The sequence below is a fragment of the Talaromyces atroroseus genome (assembly GCF_001907595.1).
Source record: "Talaromyces atroroseus strain IBT 11181 chromosome Unknown scaffold_1, whole genome shotgun sequence".
Classification (NCBI taxonomy): domain Eukaryota; kingdom Fungi; phylum Ascomycota; class Eurotiomycetes; order Eurotiales; family Trichocomaceae; genus Talaromyces; species Talaromyces atroroseus.
The window spans coordinates 361462-387526 of record NW_017971433.1 but is presented as its reverse complement, the minus strand read 5'-3'; the positions used below and the strand labels follow the sequence as shown (position 1 = coordinate 387526).

Genomic DNA, 26065 nt, shown 5'->3' with positions numbered 1-26065 from the left:
GCATCTTGAAAAGCAAAAAGACATTGTTTTCATCAGATCACTAAGTCAAAATGGCATCTAATTGCCTAAGCAGTATCAAAGAAAAGACGGACGTTGCCGGTGTGCATGGTTTAAACGTAAGGCCAGCACTAAAGAAAGCATTTTCTAGCACAAAGGAAGACCTTAAATCTCTTGACTATTTACTCTTGTTAGCCACTGTTACGCAGGCGGGAGCGGTACATTGAGTTACCTACATAGGCAGAATAGGGCTATATTGATGTACGTATTGCCCGGTACTTTGATGACTCTTGTAAACGATCAATGCCTTGCCCCTCTCATAGACATACTTCCATCATGAGAGGTAGAAACGAACTTGGTTGTTATCTAGGCAGCTAGACCAGCCTACGTCTTTAGCGAAGACCAGAGGGATCTCCTTCTGACTGAGATATATATACAACGTCCTTCACTCACTCCCGCTCTACGATAGAGTCGTTAGGTCGTTAATGTTATCATATACAGGACAGGATTTGGACGTGCTCTCGCACATGGTCGTGCGGTTGAGGTTCTTGTCCGCAGGCCCCGTTGGCCCCCCAGTGTAGTGGCACTCTCCCACGATGCAGTACTGGCCGGTCTCGATATCGTCAAGCAGCCCGTCGGGATACTGCTCATCGCCCCAATAGCCCAGCCAGTTTAGCCAGTCAGCCGTCTCGCTCTCTTCCTCACTGGCTCCCGTTCCTGCGCCAGGCGCGACGGTAAAAGTGCCAGTCTCCGTATCGTACCAGTAGCCCCGGTAGTTCAACGTCATATCCCACAGATACCCGGCATCGGTGGTGTCAGAGATGAGACCCAGCGCGATGGTGTAGTTCTGACTGCCCGCCGTCACGTAGTTGGCATGTCCGCCGTACGCGATGTAAGTGATGGGACGCTCGCCCGAGAAGTCCACCACGTCCCAGTAGTAAGCAGAGCCGCCGCTGTGCTCGGAGAGGTAGATGGCGTATGGTTCTTCGTTGACGAACCGGATCTAGTCAATGTTAGAGCGGGCGAATACGAGCAGCAAAGCCCCGAGGCCACTCACCATGACATGCTCCCAGTCACCGACGTGGTCGTCAAAATTGATGTCAAGAACGCTGTCGAAGAACCCGGGTTAGCAAATCATACGGACACGCAGCGTGGAGAGACTCACCCTCCACCATAGTTGTAGGAGTAGAAATAGAAGTAGAACACATCAGTAGTAGTGCTATTCTTCTCAGCAGCAATGATAAGACCCGGAGCGGCACTGAGGCCGTCACTGCTGGGGATTCCGTATTCCGAAGTGAGCCAGTCAGGAGTGCCGTCCAGGGGGTTCAGGATAGGGCCATCGGAGGCAGTCAGGTAGACGTCCGACGAAAGCGTATCAAGCGTGTCGAGCGTCACCGAGCCGTTTGTCCCGGTAGCATTGAAGTCAACCTCGGGTTGCACATTGGCCAGGTGTACTGTGATGTCGGATGGGAACCATTTCTCGCCGCTGTAGAGGTACGACAGGGGCGCGTAGGTGATGGCGTAGTCTGGGAGCGCCTCGCGCTTGTGCATGCGAGGCGCTGCAGCAGCGAAGGCTGCGAGAGCGAGGAAGGCGGATAGTTGGCGGATTGAGGACATCGCGGTGATGCTCTGTAACAACTGACCCCCAGATTTGGATGGGCAGTCACGACATACTTATAACTTTCGTGAGCCCGGGGAGCATTTGGGCATATCAGACTTTCCCGATTGGGAAACCCTCCCCGTCTGGCGATACATCCAGGGCCAGTAGTGTTCTGTGCCTGACGCAGGTGGCAGCACAAGGGTATGCATGACATGAGAAGAGAGCGGGGAGAATGGCCCGATGATCACCATCGCAAGCGCTTGGGGGCCAAAACTTAGACAGAGTAGTACTACTGTACCAAGCTATAGTAGCAGCAGCAGTATAGCTATCCCTGTGAAGCTTTTATTTCCAAGCACGTGTTAAAGGATGCTACCGGGATCTGCAAAGCCCGAGTCCGTATAACCTCCTAGCTGTATGCCTGCTTCATGCACCCAACGTTGCCTTGCAGGTGAACTTGCAGTTCAATGTTAGCTCATGATTTCAAAGCTCGAGAATAGTCCAGGTGCTGCATGGAATTATCCCAATTGGTGCAGCTTTGAATCGCTTCTACCGAGTCTTCCGAGGCAATAACCCTAAAAGCCCTAACTATTACTTGTTTAGGAAAGACTGTCTGACCCCGCAAACTTTCATTCAGTCTCGTACTTGCTGGAAGAAGAATACGCAAGGATTATTCATCTGCTAATGCTTAGATTACGGAATACTAACAGTAGCTTCATCTCCTAGTTCATAGCATCGAATGCGTCAACTGATTTTGTATCACGAGAGAAACCTTGTCAAGGCCCTGTCTCGCCGGTATTGCGGCTGGATGATCAAAACGTGATATTTTCTTTAATTGTCCATATATCATCCAAGTAGCCAATATAACCATCTGGTTTCGGTGCCATAATCTTGAATGATATTCTTCGTAATTTGGCTATGTCCAAACGCATGTTGATGATTAGAAGCCTGTATATCATATGTTGTATCAACTGCGGCAGACTATGACATATAGTTTGGTCGCCTCTTGTGTGAGAGCAGTGATGTAAGCTTCACCAAAAATTCAGTTTTTGACGCAACATGATCCACTGCCTGCTGCTTGATTTGCGACATGGCAAAGCGTACCGCAATTGACCTTAATAATTAAGCAGCGGGGCATAAAAGTTAAAAGTCAGGGTGTGTGCATTGATGCGCAAGAGGCTCGGAAAGAAAGATGAGTCCAATGAGGAAGAAAGCCAAGGGAACGAGAATAGATTGGAGACTCAAGAAGACTACAGCAGAACGCCTGCCAACAATGCAAGGTAAGTTCTTGATGAGACATCGTTGTTGATCTGGGAGGGGGCGATTCTAAACTTCACGATATCTCGCGACGATTTAACTGCTGACTAGATGAGCGGGCTTGAATGTATGCTGATGATTCGCCGAATGTTGTTAGTCTGCTACTAGTAATGTGCTGTGCTCGAGTAGAATACGAACATAAACTCGCGTTAACGCATACGTGCAGTCAATGTTAGGATCAATGGTGCTTGTATTCTACTAGTCAGCTATACAACTAATAGATCAAACTTCTGACCCCCCGTCTCACTTAGTTTTTCAAAGCAGATCGGTCGTCGTTTGGATTCTTTGAGAATAAATTATCTCAAATTTAGAAGGGAAAAGGGTGTCATGCTCCGGCCATTATAGAAAACAAAGGAAAAGAAGAAAATAGGTATGCTATGCCATTTTTTTGCCTCTCAACATCTAGTAGCGCTTGCCCTCACGGAGGACATCACCGAACTCCTCCAACGGGCTGCGGATGAGCTTAGTCTCCTTCCACAAGTTGGGGGTAAGGAAGCCGTAGGTGTTGCCGACAGCAAGGAAAGTGGCCTTGAGTGTGTTCTCGAGGGTCTTGGTGGAACCGGACGAGGAGGTGTAGGCGTCCTGGACACCAGCAAGTTGGAGGAGACGCTTGACAGCGGGGGAGGCAACGAGACCGGTACCACGGGGAGCGGGGATAAGCTGGGTCCTTGTTAGTATGTTTCACACCCAAAAGACCGATTTATGATAGATAAAAAAGATATACGTACTCGGACAGTGACGGAACCGCACTTGCCGCTCTCCTTGGTGGGCAGAGAGTGAGGCTCACCGAGGTTGGTACCCCAGTAACCACGACGGATGGGCAGAACGCTGAGCTTGGCGATGATGATAGCGGCGCGAATAGCAGTAGCGACTTCCTTGGAGGTCTTGATTCCGAGACCAACGTGGCCCTCACCGTCACCGATAATGACAATGGCCTTGAATCGGGTACGCTGACCGGCACGGGTCTGCTTCTGGACAGGCTTGATCTGTTGCGAGAAAAAAAAAAGATGTCAACGCCTGTTCCATTTATTTTTGCCTGTCTGATGAAAACCATTGTCCCCTAATTCCTCATGATCGCTTTCTGTCCCATTTCCCATGGCCGACAATCACCAATTGCCTGGATCGAACCATGCGAAACCAATGCAGCGAATGTAACAAGAAAAAAATTCATCCGTACCTTCATAACCTCATCCTTGAGCTTGGGCAGGAAAAAGTCGACAATCTGGTACTCCTTGACGGGCAGCGAGTGCAGGTAGATCTGTTCCATGGAGGTGATCTTGCCAGCCTTGACGAGACGGCCGAGCTTGGTGACGGGCTGCCATTCCTTCTCGTCGCTCTTCGCGCCGCCGCGACGACCACGACGACCACGACCACGACCGCGGTCACCACCACGGTCACCGCGAGATCCAAATCCTCCACGTCGGGGAGCGTCAGCCATGATTGCTGTGTATGTAGGGGGGAAAGTCGGGTTGTCGAGAGGAGTCGTCGTGTGTGTTGGTCGGAGGTTGTCGACTGTGCACCTTCTTTGGATGTCTCTCTCGATCTTCGACAGTGTGGCTCCTGCGGGCGACCCACCCGCAAATTTCCCGTTGAGGACTTTGCCCTAAGCGAGCGGGAAGCCCTAGCCCGGCCAGCCCTAAGCCCTAATGTCGCCAGCCCAATCGGGAAACCCGCGGTTGAGCTGCTTAGTCATGCGCGCCGCCCCGAAAAAAAGAAACGCGGCGGCTGTCAGGTGACCCAGTTCACCGGCACGGCCCCACGTGCGCCGTGGCTGCTGATTGGCCGCCAGCCAGATTGCCCCGTCCTGCCTTCAGATCGCCTTTCAGTTCCCCCTGTTTAGGAGCGCTTCCAGCGCTTCTGCAGGCCTAAGGGTAGACCTGGCCAGTGTTGGTCTGTCGTCATGGGCCCATAGCTGTCGAGACCGGCGTCTTTCTTTCTTTCTTTCACGTTCAAGTCAACTAACACATCACTTCTGTTTTCTTTGGGCTTGTCTTTCTTCTTGTCATTTTCAATTTTTAGTCAATCGCTTCATTCTTTAATTACCGCCAACATGTTGGGCTGGTGGGTACCCTGTCCTATATCCTGGCTGGTTTAAGCTAATTCGACAATGATACTAGGTATGCCGCGAAGATGGCCCAGCGGCCATTGCTTACCTCGAGTATCACCACAGCTGTACGTGTGGCTTGTCATGGCTAGGGGGTGAATTGAACTGCACGTGCTAAATCTTCCATCTGCCAGACTCTCTTCGGGGCCGGAGATGTGCTAGCTCAGCAGGCCGTCGACAAGAAAGGATTCGACAATCACGATTACGCTCGAACGGGCCGTATGGTCCTCTATGGAGGAGGTATGGCATTTGCTTGATTCACTCAGACCAATGGAGCATAATTGCTGATTTTACCAACTCCAACAGCCATCTTCGGTCCTGCCGCTTCTGCCTGGTACGGCGTCCTCCAACGTCACATTGTTCTGAAGAGCACGGCGACAACAGTCGTGGCTCGCGTCGCTGCCGATCAGTTGATTTTCACGCCCGTCAATATGTTCTGTTTCTTGTCGTCCATGTCTATTATGGAGGGCACCGACCCCATGGAAAAGCTGCGCAAGGCCTACTGGTCCACATACAAGACCAACTTGGGTGTTTGGTCGACCGTGCAGCTGGGCAATTTTTCCCTGGTACCCCTGGAATACCGCGTGTTGGTTGTCAACGTGGTCAGCTTGGGTGAGTACAGATCTTGTCAGAATCTCGCGCCATGCCTCAAGCCAGGCTAATCTCCTTCTTCTACTAGGATGGAATTGTTATTTGAGCCTTGTCAACAGCAAGGCTTAGTTGATTGTTGTCTCTGGCGCCACTTTTAGCGAAATTATGTTTACATCAAATGGGGATTTCGGGTTCGGTTTCATCATACATTCATACATACAATACATACAATACAACACAACACATAGATATAGATGGCTGTCTATGCTATGGGCTTTGAAGGTTAATATACATAATATTGCTATCTCATATAGTCTATATTTCTTTTAATTGAAGAGCACATACATAGAATAGATAGACTGGCGAATTATCGGTAGTGCTAGGCCGGGCGGTGAGCGAACAGCCGCCGCAGATTGGGTGGCCAAAACCAAAAAAAGTTGCTGGCACAGCATTTCAGGCAAAATCCTCGCAAATCCCCCGACATCTTGACAGGCGTTGCGCCTTTTACTGACTTCATAACGCCTACTGTTGTCTGCCTGGCGCAGAGCTTTCGTTCTCTTTGATCCCTTCGTTTTAGCCGATCGGGTCTTTAGTGGTTGGCGGCTGTTCTTTCCCCGCGGCTGTCCCTCACACGAACGGCAACTGCCTTGCCCGACAACTCACCTTTCTTTGAGAAATCCCCTCGGCTTTCTCTCATCTCCAACAAAACAACTTTCGTCTACTCTCTTCATTGTTCTCGCCTCGAATCAGCACAAGCTCACGCAATCATGGCGACTGCAACTGAGAACGGCGCTGCCCCTGCTCCTGCGATCAGCGAGAAGACCGAACAGAATGGCGACGTTGTCACTGTTTTCCACGACCCCGAAAACTTTAATGTCAAGCATCCATTGATGAACGAATGGACTCTGTGGTTTACCAAGCCTCCGAGTGGAAAGGTACGTTTCCCTGGATATTACACCAGCATTACAAAGCGATATGGATTAGGGGCTGAACTGGGGGTAACTAGGGTGATAACTGGAACGACCTCCTTAAAGAGGTGGTGACTTTCGGCTCAGTTGAAGAATTCTGGGGCATCTACGTGAGTATTCCTCCGCCGGGCCTTGCCGTATGTCACATTACTGACGGTCTCTCATCTAGAATAACATCACTCCTACCTCCGAACTCGGTCTCAAGGCCGACTACCATCTATTTAAGAAAGGCATCCGCCCTGAATGGGAGGACCAACAAAACAAGCACGGTGGCAAATGGTCATATTCCTTCAAAGACAAGCGCGCTGTTCCCATCGACGAACTCTGGTTGCACGCACAACTCGCTGCTATTGGCGAAACTCTCGAGAACGACGAAGACAACGAGGTCATGGGTGTTGTCGTCAACGTACGCAAGGGTTTCTACCGTATCGGTCTGTGGACCCGCACTGTTGGCAAGAGCCTTCCGGGAGACAAGAGCACCGGAGCCCGCTCTGCTGCCAAGGGCAAGGAAGTGTTGGAGAATATTGGACGTCGATTCAAGGAAGTGCTGCGTTTGAAGGATGCAGATGTTGTTGAATTCTCTGGTCATACTGATAGTGCAAACGCTGGTAGCACTCGCGCCAAGGCCAAGTACACTGTCTAAGAGGGTTGAAGTGGGATAACGTGGGTTTTTCACACCATTCTCCGAGAACGTCGTCCCACCCGAGGGGGAGAGAGAATATCGTCTGCTAAGGGGTCGAGGACAAACACGAAACCAACCGCCGGTGATTATGTTATTCGAATGAAAGAAAGAAGAAGGGAAAACAAAAGTGATACCATGCATTGATAGGCTGATCATTGCGTTGATTTGAATCTTTCTGTACCTGCCTAGCAAGGGGCACTCAAGAGATCTTGTAACTGGAACAGCGTGTATATTCTACATTTTCTTTGTAACGAACATTGAACATTGCAAATGAAGGCAAGTTTTTCTATACGCATTGCTCATAGACTGGGGCTTGGTTAGAACAGTGCGGGAGCCACAAGAATTTCCGGAACCAGATCCGAACATAGCCCTAATGCCTATCCTAAAACAGGCACTACCTAGGTGAGTATACTACATTATTATCTCTTCCTTGGCAGGACTACTAACCTGGTCAGTAAGTCGGTGTCCCAGCTTGCTGAACAATATCACCTAGCCAAAGAGCTCTTCTGGGGCTAACGTGATTCTAAGGCTACATCAGTCCTCTTGACGAGACTCAAATTGTTGGTCAGTTCAAAGGACAAGAATATACACGCAAGACCGGACAAACTAAGGTGGGTGAAAAAAGGCCTGGAAAGCCCTAACGAAGAAGAGAAGCGCACGCTGAGCCATAGCCACGTTATTAACGGTGGTGGTCTTAACATCCAGGCCATGGCTTTAGGTGATGTTTTATACAACAGCAAGGCTAATATATCAAGACTTCATATGTTTTGTCCTATAAATGCACTGGGATATTATTTACTACGTCCCTACAAAACCCAGTGTACAACCAGTTAGACAGAACCACTCGCTATGTTTATAAACACGTGACATTTCCATGTCCTCCCCTCTTACGCTCCTTTATTTCACTGCAGTGAGAATTCATAATGGGAAATTCTCGTTGTACACGGTACTTGATCAGTTATGGGACTGAGGTCTCCCATCTCCTCTAACGGTTGATAAACAAGATGGTGGGTATAACAGTCACAAAGCAGAATATACTTAGAACCCACCCCAAAGTTCCCCAGCCAGCGGTCGCGTAGAGTTTTCCAGAGATCAATGGGCCTATCAACCCTGCCAAAGCACAGGCAATTTCAGAAATGCCATAGCTTTGGGCATAACCTCCACTATTGCCTAAAGCTCCTATCATAATGGGTATTCCGATCGCGGATATCCAGCGTGCACCGTACTTATCGGCCGCCTTCCCTAGCAGAGGTCCAAGGAACGTAGGAAGTAGTAAAGCCAAAAAGATCACTCCGCCTTGGAGCGATGACCAGTGAAACGTGTGATTCACAAACAAGGTCAACGTGGTATCAAAAGATACCATGACTGTAGCTGTTACAAAATCCCCCCAGAAAGCAGCTAGCAGGTGGGGAGACTTCCAAAGAGTAAGAATTGGTGGCAGTTTCTTGCTGCTCTGTGGCGGATCAGGGGGGGCGCCGAAAGCCGTTATCTCAGCCATAGACTATTCCGCATCCAGAGGGGCTGGTGGCTGTAGCCATTTGGCGGCGGATTTCTTCTCGATAATCATCAAGCGAAGGAAGAAGCCGCAGAGACATAGCCAAATGACTGAGCGACAGTGTGTTTTTTTGCTATATCGGCTAGCAGCGTGAAGCCCACAACCCATGAGATCTCCTATCTTGGATCCGGTCGGCGAAGAAGCCGAAAAGAGGCACCATATAAACAACCAAAGTGATAAACCTAATCATGTCATGTTAGCGGTCGCAGTTTAGTCGGAGTTGAAAGTATGATATGTACCATGTTGAAAATCGCAGATTCAACAGAACTGGCGGTTTCTGCAGTATATGCATGTTTTCCCACCATTATATGCACATGGTCTGCCCAAGATGGGAGAAAGGAAAGAGAGCCATCACCCATCATACTTAGACCCTGACCCTGTAGCGCCGTCTACTCCACTGTTGGAGTGGAGTAACACAACTTATTAAGTTATTACTAAGTTAGGCAAGGCTTAATAAGGCTAGTTTTCAATGAATCTGACCTCGTAAGATCCAATATTCCTAGAAAGTCTGCCTGAATTTTAAGGTGTCTAGATTTCTATTCAATGAGACTTGTGCTTCTGCATGTACATTGACTGGGCCGAATATGCCCCTATAACAATATACTAGTTATCAGCACCACCTATGCATGTCAAGAAATGGGTACTCTTCAGCTCTCTTTAACTGTGATTCCGATGTGCCAAACCAATAAATACAATCAAATTTATGGCCAACAAAGCATGGATGAAACTGTTCCTTGCAAAGCTTGACCTGTATACTGTGATTCTGTCAGTAGATGATGTACTTTGCGAACCTGCTTTTGGAGGCCTGACTGCTCTAGCTAATGCATACTACTCTATATGCATAAGGCCTGGTCTTGACGCGTCCTCTCTTCGTTTCTGGTATAGTCTGTCTGGCTGACTTGTTTATTATCATGACTTCGGACATAGTAGATCACATCCGATCCGGCTTCCATGCAAAAGCATAAATAGCACGATTCTCTCTTCAAATGTGTCCGTGACCTTGATTATTGCAAAAAGTTCTGTGATATTTATGGTGTGATTTGTCAAGGCGCTTTGAGAGATCAATGAATGAAACTGAAACAACAGCTTAATAAACTTGGGGTTTCTGATTGGCTTCCAGCATCTCCTACCCAGCCCAAGGAAAAACATGATACAAGTATGAATAGCATAATTTTACAAACTTGCGTAACCCATATTTACATGGTGATTCATTGCCTTTTCCCAGTTACATAGTCATCTCGTCCCAAGGCCATGGTCTCATAACGACACAACATCTCACATAAACCTGTCGGACCCTGCTGAGGAATAGCACGCCGCTGCTTCGGCAGCCCCTGTTCAATATTGTCATCCACCGAGGGAGACATGAGTTCAGTTGAAGCCGAGGGGGTTTCATCAGGGTTTGCAGGTGTTGCTTCTTCATCGCTAACAGTGCTCGTAACGTCGTCATCGCTGTTAACACGACCCCCCTCTCCTTCCCCCCTTTCATCGTATTCCTCCTCCTCCGACGACGATGTATCATCTTCCAGAATCTCTTTCAAACCTTCCGGCACCTGGTCCCAGAGAGACTTTCGATCACCCGTCTTTTTGCGTACCGAGCGACGAAAGATAGCCCGCACTTCCTGACCGAGTATTGACCTCGTCGCCATCACGGCAAATGCAGATGTCAACGCCATACAATCCGGGTCAGCGATGTCGTAAAGACCATAGTCTAAAAGAAGGAAGAGAGCGAGATTCACTGCGTACAACGCAAAGACGTGCGCTCTACTCATGCCAAACTCATCCTGATGGGTTCGTACGAGTCCTGCGACGGCGCGTGCTGATGATGTTGCTATTGATAACGGGTCTTCGTTGCTTTCTGGTATGAGGCTAGTTGGCGTCGCTTCTTTTGTCTCCAACTTCACGGGCTTGGAGAGATGGTTGTGTCCTCGAGGACAATTGAACATGCTAATGACGGTAGTGTGATACCGTATACTTTTTTTTTGTTATTGATTTGTAAGCTTTCCAATTTATCTCCAGAAACTTTCTTTTCGAGTTAGACATACTGAAGGAGTAGGATATGAGGAGCAGGTTTTGTCGACGCGTCGAACTCGTCTGGCAGATTGTCGTGCCATTTCTTGATCCTTCTATAGAAAGAGCCAACAGCCTCCGACAGTTGTTCCTTACCACCGTCGAATGTCTCGGCGAAAAGAGATTGGGAAATATCTCGCGCAATTTCACTCAATGCGCAAGATTCATTGAAATAGGTGACACCATAGGCTTTCCGCGAAGGCTTCTGGGAGGGATAAGGAGCCCAAACGTCTGTGTCTTTGTCCAAACTCAAATACAAGAACTTCTGCAGACGCACATTCTTAATACGACATGGTTTCAAGAATCCCGAATGGGCAACCCTAAGGGATCATCAAGTTACTTTCAACGATTTATGGAAACTCTTAGTGGGAAACCAAAGGCAGAAGTTGGGAACTCACGTGTCTACTTGAAACAATCCCCATATGGTCTTTGTCGTCGAGTTATATAGCTCCTTAGACTTGTTGCTCAAATCGATGTCCTGGCCTTCGCCGCCTGTATATCCCAGTTCGTCGGCAATATCGATGGCTTTGTAGAGCATAGAATAGCCCAAGTCGTCCTGGCCAGTCATCGAATATCTGAAGATATTGTTATCAAGACAGCCCGGTGGAGGGAATGCAAAAAGTGGCACACCTTTCATACAGAATCATAGTCCCCTGTAATGTACATAGTTTCGCTTCTCCGTCCTGCGCTGCAAAATACCTTTCGGCTTCCTTCAAGAAATCGACACCTTTGGTAGTAACATCGCCTGGCACTCCATACGCCTCCGAGTATTCCGAGTAGCTCTAAGCCTCTGTGCTCAGCTTCCATCGCCAAGTAACAAGTGCCAAAAGTGAGGACAACTTACACAAGCATGTGCCAGAAGCGCATTAACCAGAAATGGAGAGCAAAACTCAGAATCGAGGTTTCGTGACTTCATATGCTCGATCAAAACCTTCATGTCCAAGAACGAGAAGAAAGGATAGTCCCAAGTAAAATACAATGAAACCAAATGCGATATGAAAGCGTCGTCATCGGTCACAGTCGTCCAGGGCTTCGCCGGTACCTCAATCGGAGGGATGACACACAAAAAGTTTACATCCATGACCTGACGTCTAAACGAAGGCGCAGAGCCCTGCATATTTGCTCTACTGCGAAGCGCCTTTAGCCGTTCGGCTGTCTCTCGTTTGGCATCACTCGACGGCTCTAAGACCTGTAGATGAGCAAGGACCTCGTCGATGAAGACTCGGATCTCTTCCGGGGTGGCATCGCTGCGAATCATCTCCAAGAGCCGCTGCGCCTCTTGTTCGCCTGCCGATCTGATCACTTTGAACAGATCGTTGAGCATGTCACGGTGATATTCCAACTCCTCGGCCGTTCTTTTGGCTGCTACACGCCGTCGCTGGTCCAAGGACTCGTCAAAGATGCATTCTCGTTGGAGGGCGCGACAATTGTCGCAGGGAGGAGTTCCTGAGCACTTGAATGATTGCAGTTAGCTATGGTAAATAAGCCCATGGAGAATTAGTATACGCAAGCACCATTTTACTTGAAACTGTGTAAAGTAAACCAAGAGACAAACGAACCTTTCGTTTCGACTTCTTACACGCGAGACAAGCGGTCGACACTCTCTTCTTCCAACCGGGGCCCAAATTCCTCCTCCTGCTGCTGGCCGTTGTCCTTCCTTCTGCGAACGACGGGCCTGGCATAATGGGTCTGAAGGGCGAAGGACTACTACCTCTATCCATCTTTGCTTTTTTCGTGACTTCAATCTCTCAAGGGGCTGCCTTGCTTTCTGTGGTTAGATTGATCGGCCAAGCATACTTGCCTGGCCAGACGTCAACATTGACTGATGAAGCCCACTTGCCTGGGAAAACCTTGGAAGTGGCAAGGACCAGCAAGCAATCGAAGGAGGCTCAAGCAGCCGCTTAGGGCATTGATACAAGACCCAAAAAGTGTGGGCGAGATGACGTTGGGCTGATATCAGTGCGGTACATAGCGGCGGGGTGGAAAACACTTCCACCCGCTGATCAGCTCCCGACTCCTGCTTGCAGCTATTCACACAGGCAGTTGACGGCCGTTAAGTTGAGACTGAACGAAGTCAGTCTTGGCTCTTCGGAAGGAGTGCGGCTCCCTACTAAATTAGTCACAGTGGATGTATACGGTGGCAAAAAAGTGAACGAGCAAGTGAAGAATAAATTAATTAAATTTGCTAGCCAGCAGGTATGTAACAATGTCTCGATTATAAGAAATCCGTGCGGACTTCAGACAGGCCAGGCCGACTGTGTAGTCCCTCCGTTGGTGAGAAGTAGTGGTAGTAGTAGTATCTATTATCTCTTTTTTTTTTTCCCAACACCTGCCCCCAAACAAAAAGCAATCAGAATGAAACATCTAGACAAATTAACCACTTCTTCAAATAAGAAAAACGCGGTGGAAAAGAAAAGAAAAGAAATAAAATAAGAAGGGAATGTTGAAAATGCAAAGGAATAAGAAGCAAAGTGTAAGAGTTGAATTAAGTTTCTGCACGGGGTTCAATAAGTTTATTTGTTTAATGTTCCAGGATCCTCAAGCTTCCCTGGACAACACAGTTCTCAAGGATAGAGCCCGGAGGAACATCAATGGTGCTGCCCTCGCTGGCAACGATGATAACTGTGCCTTTGAGAGTGACATTACGTCCCAAGTTCACAGGTCCGGTGATGGTGAGATGATCAAGCTCAGCAATGCGAGGGATGCTGGGAATGCGCTTCTGGAAATCAGAAACCTTCTTGAAGTCAGATCCCAGCTTGATGATGGGAGCACCCCCGAAGCGGTTGGGGTCAATGACCAGCTGGCCGTGCTGCAAGCTGTACAGATCCGACTTGACAAGCATCAAATCAGAGCAGGTCTTGACAGGCAAGAAACGACGGCGAGGGACGTTGACACCGTGAGCATTGCGGAAGTGGCGAATGGCGGCACCAACGGCTGTCTCGAGCTGGATGATGGAAAGGTCGGCCTCGCCCTTCTTGTCAGCCGGAATCGACTTCTCGTTGGGAATGATTTCCATTTCCAGCTCGTTCTCCTCGACCACACGCTTGATGGCACGGAGGTTCATCCAGATGTTGTTAGTGTTGAAGTACTTGAACTTCTTGATCGACTTGAATTCGTTGACGTGCTCCTTGGGAACCTGAGCAATTTCCAACAAACGCACGCGGCCGTCGTAGTCAATGATGGTACCACCCTTGACATCAGCCTTGGTCTTGTCGGTCAATTCCATGATATACTCGGACTTGGAGTCCACCATGTGCTGGAGGATGCGGAGGTCAACAACGGCACCCAGATTGTCGGCGTTGGAAAGGAAGAGAATTTCAACGCCACGTTCGAGAAGCTTGTCAAGGGTTCCAGAGTTGTAGAGGGACTCGAAAACGTCACCGTGGCCAGGTGGGTACCAGTCGGAGATCTGAGAGTCGAAGCTCTTGGGAGCGGGGAGCAACGAATCCTTGAGGACACGAGGGTAGCGAGACTGGTTGAAGGTGATAATATCGATGTTGTGTCCCTCGTATTTCTTGATGATGTTCTGCGTGTCATCGTCGGTGTTGAAGGAGTTCATGAGCACGAATGGGACGTTCACGTTGTAGGTGCGGTTAAGGTATTCAATCTGGCGAACAGACAAGTCAAGGAACGACATGCCTTCACGAACCTCAATGACCGACTTGGGGCCAACGCAGCCCATGGATGTACCAAGACCACCGTTGAGCTTGAGGACAGCGAGCTTGTTGAGGAACTCAACGGAAGCCGAGTTTCCGAGCTCGGCGTAGTCAACAACTTGGCTGGGCTGCGGGGGGGCAATGCGGTCCCAGTTAACGGCATTGCCTTTGGCGCGGTCATTCAAGTAGCGTCGGAACAGAGCAAAGAAGTTGTCCATCTCAGCCTCGAAGCGCTTTTTAGTGTTGCCGTCCTCAACAGTCTCGGAAAGAGCATTCAAAGCATTGCGCATCTGAGAAGCAGCGACGCTAGTGGATGCATTCTCGAAAGCCTATCCATGAAACAAAAAAAATATATTAGCTATTATGTCTAGATTCCCCAAACCCCCTTCGTTCCAGATCAAGCAGACGCAGGGAAACTAGGATTCGGGCAGCGTACCATGTGAGACTGAGACTTTCCATGATGCTTGCGCTGGAAAGGGCTCTCGCCTTCTCCGCTGGACTCTGCCTGAGCTCTCAGGTGGGAGGGGATCGCTTTCGCGGCCATGGTTTGTGTATGTGTAAGTATGCTTTGGAAAGTCACAGAGAATTGGGGTCGAAAGTTTTCTCTTTTTTTCCCCCTTGTTGTCCTGTTCTAAGTGCAAGTGTTTCTAGTTAGCTCAGGTTGCGACGGACAACAAAAAGATAGACCGGTGAGCGGGGGAGGGAGGCAAAATGAGGCCAGCGGGACAAGTTGAACATCTAATGATGACAGCATTTCTGTGAGAGGGAGAGAGGGAGAGACAGAGGGAGGGGGGCGAGAGAAGGCATTGGATTGCCACGCAGCAACAACGCTTGGTCTGTCGATCCCATCGGGTAAAAATGCACATTGTTGACGGGGCGGGAGGGCCAATGGGCGGGTTGCAAGTGCTGGGCAGCTTACCTGTTTCCTGTGTGAACAGCAGAAGAGTGGCAGACGAGAAAGAATGAGAGAGAGTGTGTGTGCGTGTGTGAGTGAGACGACGAGAGAGAGAGAGAGAGAGGAGAGGGAAAAGGAGAAGGGCGAGGGGGTCTTGTTTTATGGCTGGAGTTGCAGTCAGGAGGCTAGAGGAAGCTTGGACCGGGCGAGTCCCCGCCTGCCGCCCAACGTGGAAGAAACAAGGGTGAAACACAGCGCCTCAGGCATCCAGCATGCCGTATTGCACCGTACCGTACCGTACCGTACCGTACACAAACGTGCCCCCAAGACGCATTTTGACACGGGCATGTTTCGCACGACGCACATACAACACCATCGTATTCCATACGGTAATACCGAGACAGCATTACATAGACACATACTACGTACTAGATCCTCTGAGAATAAAACAATAGCGATGTATGTATGTATATATGTATGTATGTATTAGTGGTACTTTTGTTCAATGACACTGACAGGCGTTTAGGAAAAGGATATCATGACGGTATAGAACTATTCAAGCAATCAGGCAGACACGACAACGACAAGCAAACAGCTTACGGTTTTCGTTTTGTGCATCTAACTCAGCATCAAACTGAAATCGCAGAGCAGCAAGTAACATACATAGTACTTGGTTGGAAAAAAAAAAAATTAATAAATAAAAATAGAAATATCGACTTATCGCTAATTGTTCTTGTTTACGCACCACTGACACTGCGCTTCGACAAAAAGCTTCGACGTTTCTTGTCAGAGGCATCGCCATTGGCATCCAATGGGTCCAGGTTCACTGAATGAGAGGTGCTGGGTCGACCGTTCGCCGGCTCACTGGGTGTGAAGCTGCTCTTGATGATGACACTGCCCGAGCCAACGCTCACTGTCTTTTCTTTGCTCATGACAGACCCTTGGTCATCGACAAAAAAGAGCGCCTCACCAAGACTGGTGTCTGAACCAAAGGTGCTGTGATCCACAACTTTCAATTGATACTGAGCATCAGCTGAAACGTAAGGGACTTTAAAAGTCTCATGAGATGAATCAAACTGGACTGAGCCGGTGGAGTTTTTCACTGCCTTGGTTTTGTGCACTTCCTTGGCACCCTTGCTACCCAAGAGACGAACATGGCAGCGTAGATTAGTGGATGGTGGGTATCCACTCGCAGACGATATCGTAAACACTGCCGTTCCTGTATCTGCCCCGAGCGATCCAGGGGTACCTTTGTCACCGCCGAATTGAGATATGATGCTTCGGGTACGGCTGTGGCGGCGCTGTAGGCTATCAGGTGTATTCGGCGTGCTTGGCTCTACAACCAACCCCGGAACGCGAGAAATACCACCATCGGCATTGCGGTTGGGCGTTGCTGGGGGGGACTGTTCTTCGATCGCAGTCACCTCGCTCTCCTTGTGAGTGTGGAGACGATTCTTTAGCCCTCGACCAAGGAACGAGGCACCCTTGATGACGCCCCCACCGACCATACCCACACCCTTGACTGGAGCTCCAACGAGTTTACCAGGAGTAGCAAAAGTACCAGACATGGTCGAGTGGCCTTGACGGGTTCGTGTGACATAAGACGGTTTGAAAAGGAGTTGTAGGCGAATAGACCCTGACTTGCCGTCCAGATCAATGCTAACGGTCTTTGACTGGAACGGTTCTAGGGACTCAATATCGACTGGAGCTCCACCCAAGTAGTCGGCCCTGTCTCCAAAGTCCCAATCATATACATCCACGCGGAAGTCAGCGCCGATTCTAGCTTTGACTGACGTCACAAAGAATTCGTTCCACACAGGTTGAAGCGTCTTCTTTTGGACATGCGTCTTGAACACTTCCTTGTCGTCCAACTTAAACTTGCAGTAAGGGTCGCTGAAACCGTTTCGATCAGCTGACGGAAGATTTGTTGCGTCAAGCACATGGACGCTGAGTTCGCCCGAATTGTTGATTGACTCGCTGGGATCCAGCTTCATCATAACTGGGATGAATCGAAGACTGACTTTGATCTTGCTGACTGCACCATTATCGGACCGGAGGACTAGTTCGGTGGGTGTATGAAGACATCGCTGTAGCGTGGTCAAAGTATCCCCAGTCAGTTGGGCAAGAACGTGCTTCTCTTCCTTGTCGCTGGTACCCTCAACCAGTCGAAGGGTAATCTGTGACATGTCTAATTCGCGGATGAATGCATCGCCGACTGCAGAAAATTCGGGGTCAGGAGATATTCTGGGCAAAAACAAGGGGGTCCACACTACAAAATAAAACTTACCATCTTCAAACGTTGCAGTTTTAGACTTTATTTTCATTGATGTATACGATGGGAACATATGATCATCAACGATCACCTCAAGATAGACATTTGCGTGAGATAGTTGTCCATCGATGACCTTGAACACAACCAACCCAGATTCTGTATATTATGTTAGAACCTTCACCATCATCAAGTCGACTGAGATAGAACTGCAACTTACCGTACTTTGGCAAATCCGCGGCCTCAATATGAATTTTAGGCGCCTGTTTTGCCACTGCAGTCTTCGGCGACCCTGGTGAGGGTGGCGTTCCATTGCTTTCGACTTTATTAGAAAGAGTTGTATCGACGCTGGGTCGGCCATTCGACGTAACATCCACGCTACCGCGAGAGGCATCGGTCCCTCTTCGGAGAAGACTTTGACGAGCAGAAGTGGAGTCAATGCTATTTTTCTTCGAGAGGCCCTCGGATGGAACGGTAGCAAGGTCATCTTCTTCAGACTCTTCGTCCTCCTCGGGATTATACACATTCACAGTGGGGTAGAAAGCAATGGTGTAGTTGAGGAATCCCTTAGCGGCACCACGTCCGTTCATGCGAAGACCACTCTTCACCTCTTGTTTCTCGTCATCAACCTCATATTCGCCATTTTCGTCCTCATGCACATAGTCCGATAGTGCAATGTCCACTTGACCAAGAGTGCGATCTCTCTGCATGCTCTCTTCGTCCATGACCTCGAGTGTTAGTTTCTCCCGTGTATTGTGGACTGGAATGTACACAATCTCGTTCCAATTGGGGTTGAGGTTGTTCTTATAAGTAACAGTACGACCACCAGGTATGCCATTGAGCAAAACGCGAGCATATGGATCCGACATCCCGATGGCCTCGAAATTTCGTAAATCACTGGCACCTTTAAAATGAACACGAATCACGCCAATTGGTTGAACATAGCCTGCGCCTCCAGCGATACCACGCAAAGCGACAGGTCTCCAGTCAACCGTCATTTTAACACGACCCTTCTTGGAACCAGCTAATTGATACCATTCCTGGCCCTTTTCCATCATCCGAAGCATATCATCCAGTTTGATTTGGTATCTTCCAATGATTGGATCAGTCGATAACTCACGCTCATCCTTGATAACAAGACCTAGTTTGGCATGCTTTCTGTCAGTGATGAGCAATTCCTTTGATGCGTCCTGGAAGATAGGGTTGTTGGTGCGTTTCAATTTCTTCGAGATGTGTAATTCCTTGCCGTTCAACAACAAAACAGCGTAAGGGTTGAGAGAGCCTACTAGGCTCTTACTTCCATCTAATTCTTTCGCTTGTTCCACGGTAAATCGTGCAACACCTGTGTTCAGCTCCGGCACCGGCTCCTCTGTACCATCTTCAAGTTTGCGGCCTTGCAACACAGGGAAAAATCGAACATCAGCCTTTAAAACACCGCGATTCCGACCACTGTATGAAACGTCTAAAGCCAGATTTTCATGCTCGGCCTCTGATTCCAGTTTGTCAAGCGGAAAGGTTGCGATACCCAGCTCTTGGTCCTTTCGAAGATCATTGTAGTCAAAGATGCCGATGGTCAAGGCGTCGGTGAATGAAGTGATGATAACGTATACAGTTTCATTCCAGCGTGGCTCGGTAGTGTCTTGGATAGTTTTCGTACGAGCCAATTCCTTCCGGTTATTGATAGAGACAGAGCAGTATGGATCGATGGTATTCCCTAATCGGGTTGAACCTTTCAAGTTGTAGGCGCTCTGAAGAGTGACTGCAAGAACACCAATTGCTTGATCCACAGGATTGCCGGCTAACATCTTGGCGATCTCGATCGGGAAAACGTTGGGGGCGTACATCATTGGGCTGAGATTCCCATGGATCTGCTCTTTAATGAAGCTTTCCAAACCTGGGATAAAGTTGATATCGAAGCCGAGAGTTTCTCCACCAAGCGGCTTACAGACGTAGTCGATATCGGGACGTTCCAAGAAACACACGTCGACGCGTTCAATGTGAGGGAAAGGGATTTGCAACTTCACTTTGACTCTCATTAATCCCGAAAAAGCAAAATCCTCTACGATGACATCCAGACCGTGGCTGATGACGCCCTTGCCGATTCGGACCTCCAAGACGACTTTAGGATTGACTTTGTCCTTGAGGTCGCGCGCTGTCATGTCCATTGTGTCATTTGGCGTGAAACTAAACTTCCAATCCATGATAATAGTGTCAACCTCAGTTTTCGGGTAGGTCTTGACATGCTCTAAACGTGGAGGCTTGGTTCCAAGGACAAAAGTTTTCATGCGTAGGTTGTCAAGAAAGGCCGGGGTTGCCGTGCTCAACACCTGATCAACTGAGGTGATGATGGTGTCACACAGGACGGGCGCATAGATTGGCCAGAATTTGAGCAAAAATCCATTAATCCACTCCAAGCTTTCTGCGTCCGTTTCCAACCGCTGCTTGGCCATTTCTCGATGGACATCATCGCGGAAGTTGCGGCGAACACGTCGAATGGAAGTTCGATAATATGTGCCACACGCTGCCATCACCAAAAAGACCCAGCCGAGGCCTCCCCCGAGTACCGCAATAATCCAAGATGAGAGGCAAGCAAAGACGATGACGGCAGCATTGTGATACCAATCTAGTGCGCGCAAGTCAGACCCAGGTGAGCAGTAACAAAAGTATAGGAATTGGAATTTAGCAAACCTCCAAAAAACTTATCGCTGATCTTGTCCTCCAAGAAAGTTCGATGGTCTAACAATGTATCCCCATCTTCTAGCTTCGCCTGGTCTGGTTTCATAAATTGGGGCGCCCATCCAGTGCGATCGCGGGCCCAGCGTTGATCTTCCGTCAACTGTCCATTCTGCAGTTGTTCTTTCTCGCTGGATGCTTCATTGACTTCCTCTGTAGCTTGGCTTGGTGGTGGCAAGTCGTATTGAACCGGTCCCGTTAGATCCTGTAGACTGTCTTAGCCCGGCATGGATGGATCTCGGGAAATTTTGGTAAACTCACTTTATCCGTTGTTAAAGCAACTCCTTTTGCCTTATTTGGATTATGAAAGCCTGGCGGAATTACCTGTAGTTGGGCATTCAAGTGTGAGTAAAAATTTATTGGTGACGTCGGACTTCAACAAATACTCACGGAACGAGTTATTTTCGCCTTCTCTTCCGGAGAGGCGTTCGGGTCAAACTGATATGCTACAGCACCAGCCTTGCGGCTTTCGTCCACGAGTTTCTGCTCCACCAATTCAGGTTGAATCTGTGACTGGGGGTCTTGGGCAGCTGCCTGAGCCGTTTCGATGATGCCCTGCTGCTTGAGCTCGGCGTGGGATTCTTCGGCGGCCATCTTTGCCTTTTATTCTTTTTTTTCTCCCTTCTATCTCTGCAGAATCGGAGAGTCTACAGTGAGTGCTGGAAAAGTATGTATAGTTTCAGCCGGACGAACCGCCGAAAGGCGCCCCGGGGGGGAGGGGGGCGAAGAAAAGGGTAGGGATGATGCCGTTTCAAAGTGGTCTGACTGTAGGCCGAGAGCTACCGACGTCAATGGTCAGAGCGGGCGGCGGCTGAAACTCGCTTGGTGACAACAATAGAGCTGCAGCAATCAACAATTGGAACGAATGCTGAAAGGCGAGATGCCTTGTAGCTAGGCGATGTCCAGAGAGGAAAGGAAAATAGGAAAAGAGGGAGGGGTCGGAGTAGGAGGAGAGGACGGAAGATAAAGCAACCTGAGGAGAAAACAGCAGGAACGTACCGAGGGGACGGCGTTCGTTAGTTAGAGTTGGCTGGTTGACGACGTCGGTGGGCCGGGAGGAGCTGGAAGAAGAATAGCTTGCTACCCTAGTAGGAGTAGCGCCACGGGCAGCCAATCAAAGGCGCGAACGTGAGATCCAATGCGATCGAGCACGAGAAAGCTTAGGCTCCACCGGAATCACTCGGTCCGCTTTGGGCCTAGCGCTCACTGCCCAGCCACTATTCGTGTGGCTGGTGCCATGATTACGTAGTTCAGCTACATCTCACTTCTTAAGCACAGGTAGCAAGGCCACGTTACATTATCTATGGCAAGGAGCCTCCTCGGAAGTGCCGGGGCCTGTCCATTTCGGACAGCATTCATCAATGTTGTCAAGATCTGTGATTGGCGAATGCATCCCCTTCCGGCATCGCGTGGGTCGCACCCCTCTCGGCCGGCGATGTGAGTGGCATAGAGCAGCGAGCTAATGCCGACTAGCAAACACTAACTTTGGACGTGTCGATAAATATAAATTAACTAACAGATCGATGATTCGATTTAGTTTTTATTCTCTTTTCTTTTTCCGTTCTCTTTTTCTATGGGTGCCACGTCTCAGCCCACCGCAGTGCAGGGACCTCGGTGGCTGGAAGGATAAACAGGCAAATACTCCGTACGGAGTCCGGAGTCCTCCGTGGAGTGGGAGTAAAAAAATCCATGCGAGCCCCCCCCCCCCCTTCAACAAATCAAGCAATTTTCTCCAAATGCATTCGTAGTTGCGTTTGGGAACACAAAGCCACGTATGCTAATGTCGAGTCGAGAACGAATTGCTGCATGCACTCTGCAAGCGCCAGGCGATCGTGGCGACTCGTCCCATTCGAAATCTCTCGCAGAGTCGGTTAATTAGCGTAAGCATCGCTCAGACGATCAAATACAAAGGCCAGAGAATTCGCGGCCTTGTTTTTAAGGCTGTGGTGTCATGATCCGGCAATGGCGTCATCGCACGTGGGTAGCTAGCATTCCGCATGTCCAGGGGATCCTCTCACAACTCTAAACAGAACAACATGCGACTACATATTACAAAAAGTGGAAGTTAGCATGGCCGCGTTGGTCAAGATTGCACTCAAGGTTACTTGTAGGCACGTCTATATTCTCTATACTTGAACTCATCATCCTTCAGAACTCATCCATACAAATGACCATGATCATGAACAGAATCAATCAAACACGGTCATTCTGATCCGCCTGGCTCTGCACATGACTCGCCACCGAACCCTGTGCCGGCAAATTCTCGAAAGCTCTCATCTGCGATCATCAATCAACATCATCTGTCCCATTTACCGATGAAGTTCATAAGAAAAAAAAACAAAACAAAAACGTACCTCGACATTATGCAGCTCTTTAGCATCCGCTTGACTAATCCGATTTGCCGGCTTGTGTAGCACCCTATCCGCAGAGGCAGCCCATTGAGCATGCATTGGATTTTGCGATTGAGTCGAGACGCCTGCATGGTTTACGCGGTGCGTACTGATCAGTACTCTTTGCTTCCCTCGTGCGACGGATTAGGACTCACTACTGGGATCCGCGCCGGCCAATTCAACCGTCTCACGGGTGATTTGTTCGATTTCTTCGTTTGAGAGCGACTGGCCCTGGCGCGCACGTTCGTGCACGTTATTCCGGAATTGGAGAGTTGATCTGGGTTGGTATGACATTATGGATCGATATCAATTAATATTTTACTCGTGATAGAGAGTTAGGGGTATTAATGAGGAGAGTAGTATTAACAAAGGAATATAAAAGATTAAAATATACATTCTTCTCGCCATCATGACGACAATAAGTAAGTAGAGAGTGCCACCACCACCTCGCTCATAGAATGTGTTTGGCCACTTCCACCGCCACTTGGGTCGTGTATACATACATTTATACATACATACATTGGTGACATGAACACATAGAAAGAAAGGGGAAAAAAAGAAAAAGATAGTCATCCTGGATGTGCGACTCCCAGCGATAATTGTCGGGATTGATTCACGGTCTCGTCTATCCAAAACCAAACATTAATCTCGCGGCCCGAGTCCCAAATCCGGATCATAGTTGTCAGCCCTAAACCCTCGGTGCACATCACTTAAGGTACCAACCTCAAATCTCACTCTTCACCTCAAATCAATGTATAGAAAGTTTGCATTTAGAATGGTGTAGGTACATGTCGTCAACAAGCCAGGCTGCACTCGATATGTACAAGGAGAAAAAATTTGCAATACAGTACATCTAAGTACAGAATACACTTAGCAAATCAGCTAGATCAAACAGTGCCGTATGAGGTCCTATTCTGAACTCCTCCATTCTCAGTTCCCGTTATCAGAGGCTGCTGCTCCTCCGCAGCCAAATCAGTTTGCGTGTGTGCCAAGACGCGAGCCTTGGTGGAAACATAAGTGACCAAGAAGGAACCAGCGATAGCTGTAAACGCAGTAAGGATGATGTTTGCCGGGATAGGGTTGCGGTCGAACACCTTGAAGGTCAATGCGTCGAGGCCAGTCTGCAGGAAGTTGCAAATGCCAGCAAGAGCAATAACGAGCCCATACACCTTGCCAAAGGTCTGAAATCCAAAGGCTTTGGCGACGTAGTCTGACACAGCAGTATAATAAAAAGGCCGGTAAGCTACAAACAGCACTACATTGGCATATCCGAAGCCAATGTTCCCTGGGAGGCAGCCTAGTATTCCGATGATGGCGGATGTCGTGACAAGAGCAAACAGTACAACTGCCGTGCTGGCGTTGTCGAGCACTGTACCTATAAAAGGTATGGCAATCAACCCACCCACCGGAAGTGCGAGGTCAAAGAACTCATTCAAGCTCCGGGACAACTCTCGCGAATCAAGGAGATAGTCATATTGAGAGCGAATGGTAGCAACAAAATAATTGATGCGAAGCATTTGCAGCACTGTAAAAACGGTGATCAAGATAAACCAGGGACTCTTAATTTGTTGAAATGCCGATGCTCCGTGCATAGCACCCCAAACCCCGCCTGCTCTATGCTTGTTATGGCTCTTGGCCGGGGAAGGCTTGTCGGGTTGTTGTAAGGATTGTTGTTGAGATCCATGGTTGGCAATTTCGGGGTTACTTTCCTGGAAGATCTGATCGTCTATCTTCCGGTCATTGGCGTCAAGAAGGCCCTGGATGTTACTGACGATACTCTGTCGGCGAGTCCGTCGATGCTCCCGCTGCCTTTCGGCCTCACCAGGTTCAGGAAGTGACTCATCTACTGTATCGTTCGCCTCGGCAACAATGATTTGCTCTGCTTGAAGAACGAGTTCACCAGCCGTTTTGTAAGAGGTTTTTGGCATGATGAAAAGCTCAGCAAGTAATATGAAAACCGGTACAGCCAAGTAGACCGTAAAAAATCTCTGGACAGTGAACTTTCCCTTGCCTTTCTCATTGATCAGTCGAAAGATGAGGAATAGGGCGCTTGAAGCGTCGAAGGCACCAGTCAACAGAGACAAAATTAGCCCAGAGTGGGTGGGAAATGCATTCGATAACTGGAAAGATGAAATAAACACGAAAGGCCCGCCCAATGCGAGGAATAGATATCCGAGAATATAGGCATCAAAAGGCATGTGAGAGGCAATCACAAGCAAACCAGCACCAATAGCGAGAAGGACACTTCCAATGACGCCACTGACTCTAGGGCCGTAGGTATCGAGTAGGGTTCCCACTGGCAATGCACAGATGTTTGTAGCAACTGCCGCGATAGTGAACATCAAATTTAATCTCAACGAGAGTCAGAATAGAGCAAACTTGGAAGGGAAAAAAAAAAAAGGGGGGGGGAAAGGAAATGAAAGCAAAATCATGTCTTACCGAGTCTCTTGACCGTAACAGAGACCAAAACCTTGATCTAATTCCTCCTTGGTACATCGGTTCCGGTAAACCCCCTCTCGAATGAATACCGGTTTGATAGCTGCGAAGCCGAACACTGGCCCTGCAGCAAGCAGACAGTATGTGACAGCCACTATCACCTGAACTATATTTTATTCTATTAGTGGCAACGCTCTTGGCCTCTCGAAGGTATCGGACGACATACTAATTCTTTTCCTGCTGCTAACCTCAAAAGCCGGCGTTGTCTCAGCAGTATCCCACTTAGGATCATGAAAAACAGCTTCTGCCGCAACTCCTTCTTCTGCAACCCTGGCCTGTACCAGATCCGAGATATTCGAGCCGGGGCCAATATCAGAGCCAAGCAGCGATATATGCTCATCATCCGTTTCAGCTGCAGAGCTATGCGTCCAGCCCCTTCCAGCATAGGGATTGAAGCTTAGTTTGTGGCGCACAGCTCTGCTGGGGAAACTGGAAGGCAACGAGGAAGAAGGTAGAAAAGCAGCATCAGCTTCTGAGACCTCTTCCTGACCTTGATGGCTGGTAGATTCCCCATCGCCAGATATCTGGCGATCACTGAAGCTGCGTCGCTGAATAAACGGCGGCGGATGGTGCTCCCATGACTCCAGGTATGAGACACGGCCCAGAGACATGGCGATGCAGGTAATGAGCAATGGTCTATATGTGTGTCTCACTTAAATCCTTGAAAGAACCAGAGAACCGATCATGTAGCAGTGCTTCAAACTGCCATGGTTAATCACCGCACAGCGACAGTTGACGATCACGCAGC

At 48.9% G+C, this 26065-nt stretch overlaps 9 protein-coding genes across 9 annotated transcripts, besides 1 other annotated feature; 2 read left to right on the top strand and 7 right to left on the bottom strand.

The window, feature by feature from the left end:
• Positions 1-457: 457 nt before the first annotated feature.
• UA08_01214 (hypothetical protein) lies at positions 458-1614 on the bottom strand (the record flags this gene model as incomplete). The annotated part of the gene is made up of 3 exons (XM_020261713.1): positions 458-1000; positions 1055-1106; positions 1163-1614. 3 exons carry the CDS (start codon positions 1612-1614, stop codon positions 458-460), a joined length of 1047 nt encoding a protein of 348 aa, XP_020123167.1.
• A 1699-nt stretch (positions 1615-3313) lies between these two features.
• UA08_01213 (40S ribosomal protein S2) lies at positions 3314-4349 on the bottom strand (the record flags this gene model as incomplete). The annotated part of the gene is made up of 3 exons (XM_020261702.1): positions 3314-3571; positions 3640-3897; positions 4089-4349. The coding sequence occupies 3 exons, from the start codon at positions 4347-4349 to the stop codon at positions 3314-3316; spliced, it is 777 nt and encodes a 258-aa protein (XP_020123160.1).
• A 612-nt stretch (positions 4350-4961) lies between these two features.
• On the top strand, positions 4962-5735 carry UA08_01212 (Protein sym1; the record flags this gene model as incomplete). Its single annotated transcript, XM_020261691.1, has 5 exons — positions 4962-4972; positions 5029-5083; positions 5150-5255; positions 5322-5627; positions 5695-5735. 5 exons carry the CDS (start codon positions 4962-4964, stop codon positions 5733-5735), a joined length of 519 nt encoding a protein of 172 aa, XP_020123161.1.
• A 638-nt stretch (positions 5736-6373) lies between these two features.
• On the top strand, positions 6374-7217 carry UA08_01211 (Eukaryotic translation initiation factor 4E-1; the record flags this gene model as incomplete). Its single annotated transcript, XM_020261680.1, has 3 exons — positions 6374-6541; positions 6613-6684; positions 6744-7217. 3 exons carry the CDS (start codon positions 6374-6376, stop codon positions 7215-7217), a joined length of 714 nt encoding a protein of 237 aa, XP_020123162.1.
• Positions 7218-10019: 2802 nt separating this feature from the next.
• On the bottom strand, positions 10020-12599 carry UA08_01210 (hypothetical protein; the record flags this gene model as incomplete). Its single annotated transcript, XM_020261669.1, has 6 exons — positions 10020-10755; positions 10854-11198; positions 11277-11453; positions 11509-11660; positions 11723-12331; positions 12438-12599. The coding sequence occupies 6 exons, from the start codon at positions 12597-12599 to the stop codon at positions 10020-10022; spliced, it is 2181 nt and encodes a 726-aa protein (XP_020123163.1).
• An 800-nt stretch (positions 12600-13399) lies between these two features.
• On the bottom strand, positions 13400-15078 carry UA08_01209 (putative UTP--glucose-1-phosphate uridylyltransferase; the record flags this gene model as incomplete). Its single annotated transcript, XM_020261658.1, has 2 exons — positions 13400-14863; positions 14971-15078. 2 exons carry the CDS (start codon positions 15076-15078, stop codon positions 13400-13402), a joined length of 1572 nt encoding a protein of 523 aa, XP_020123661.1.
• A 622-nt stretch (positions 15079-15700) lies between these two features.
• Positions 15701-15740: a repeat region (Identified by RepeatMasker using a combination of RepBase library and repeat library created with RepeatScout).
• Positions 15741-16166: 426 nt separating this feature from the next.
• On the bottom strand, positions 16167-21025 carry UA08_01208 (hypothetical protein; the record flags this gene model as incomplete). The annotated part of the gene is made up of 6 exons (XM_020261646.1): positions 16167-17644; positions 17717-17857; positions 17919-20321; positions 20387-20636; positions 20693-20755; positions 20822-21025. 6 exons carry the CDS (start codon positions 21023-21025, stop codon positions 16167-16169), a joined length of 4539 nt encoding a protein of 1512 aa, XP_020123660.1.
• Positions 21026-22624: 1599 nt separating this feature from the next.
• UA08_01207 (hypothetical protein) lies at positions 22625-23115 on the bottom strand (the record flags this gene model as incomplete). The annotated part of the gene is made up of 3 exons (XM_020261635.1): positions 22625-22708; positions 22786-22907; positions 22977-23115. 3 exons carry the CDS (start codon positions 23113-23115, stop codon positions 22625-22627), a joined length of 345 nt encoding a protein of 114 aa, XP_020123655.1.
• A 593-nt stretch (positions 23116-23708) lies between these two features.
• Positions 23709-25928, bottom strand: UA08_01206 (hypothetical protein; the record flags this gene model as incomplete). The annotated part of the gene is made up of 3 exons (XM_020261624.1): positions 23709-25173; positions 25261-25423; positions 25484-25928. 3 exons carry the CDS (start codon positions 25926-25928, stop codon positions 23709-23711), a joined length of 2073 nt encoding a protein of 690 aa, XP_020123654.1.
• Positions 25929-26065: the final 137 nt, after the last annotated feature.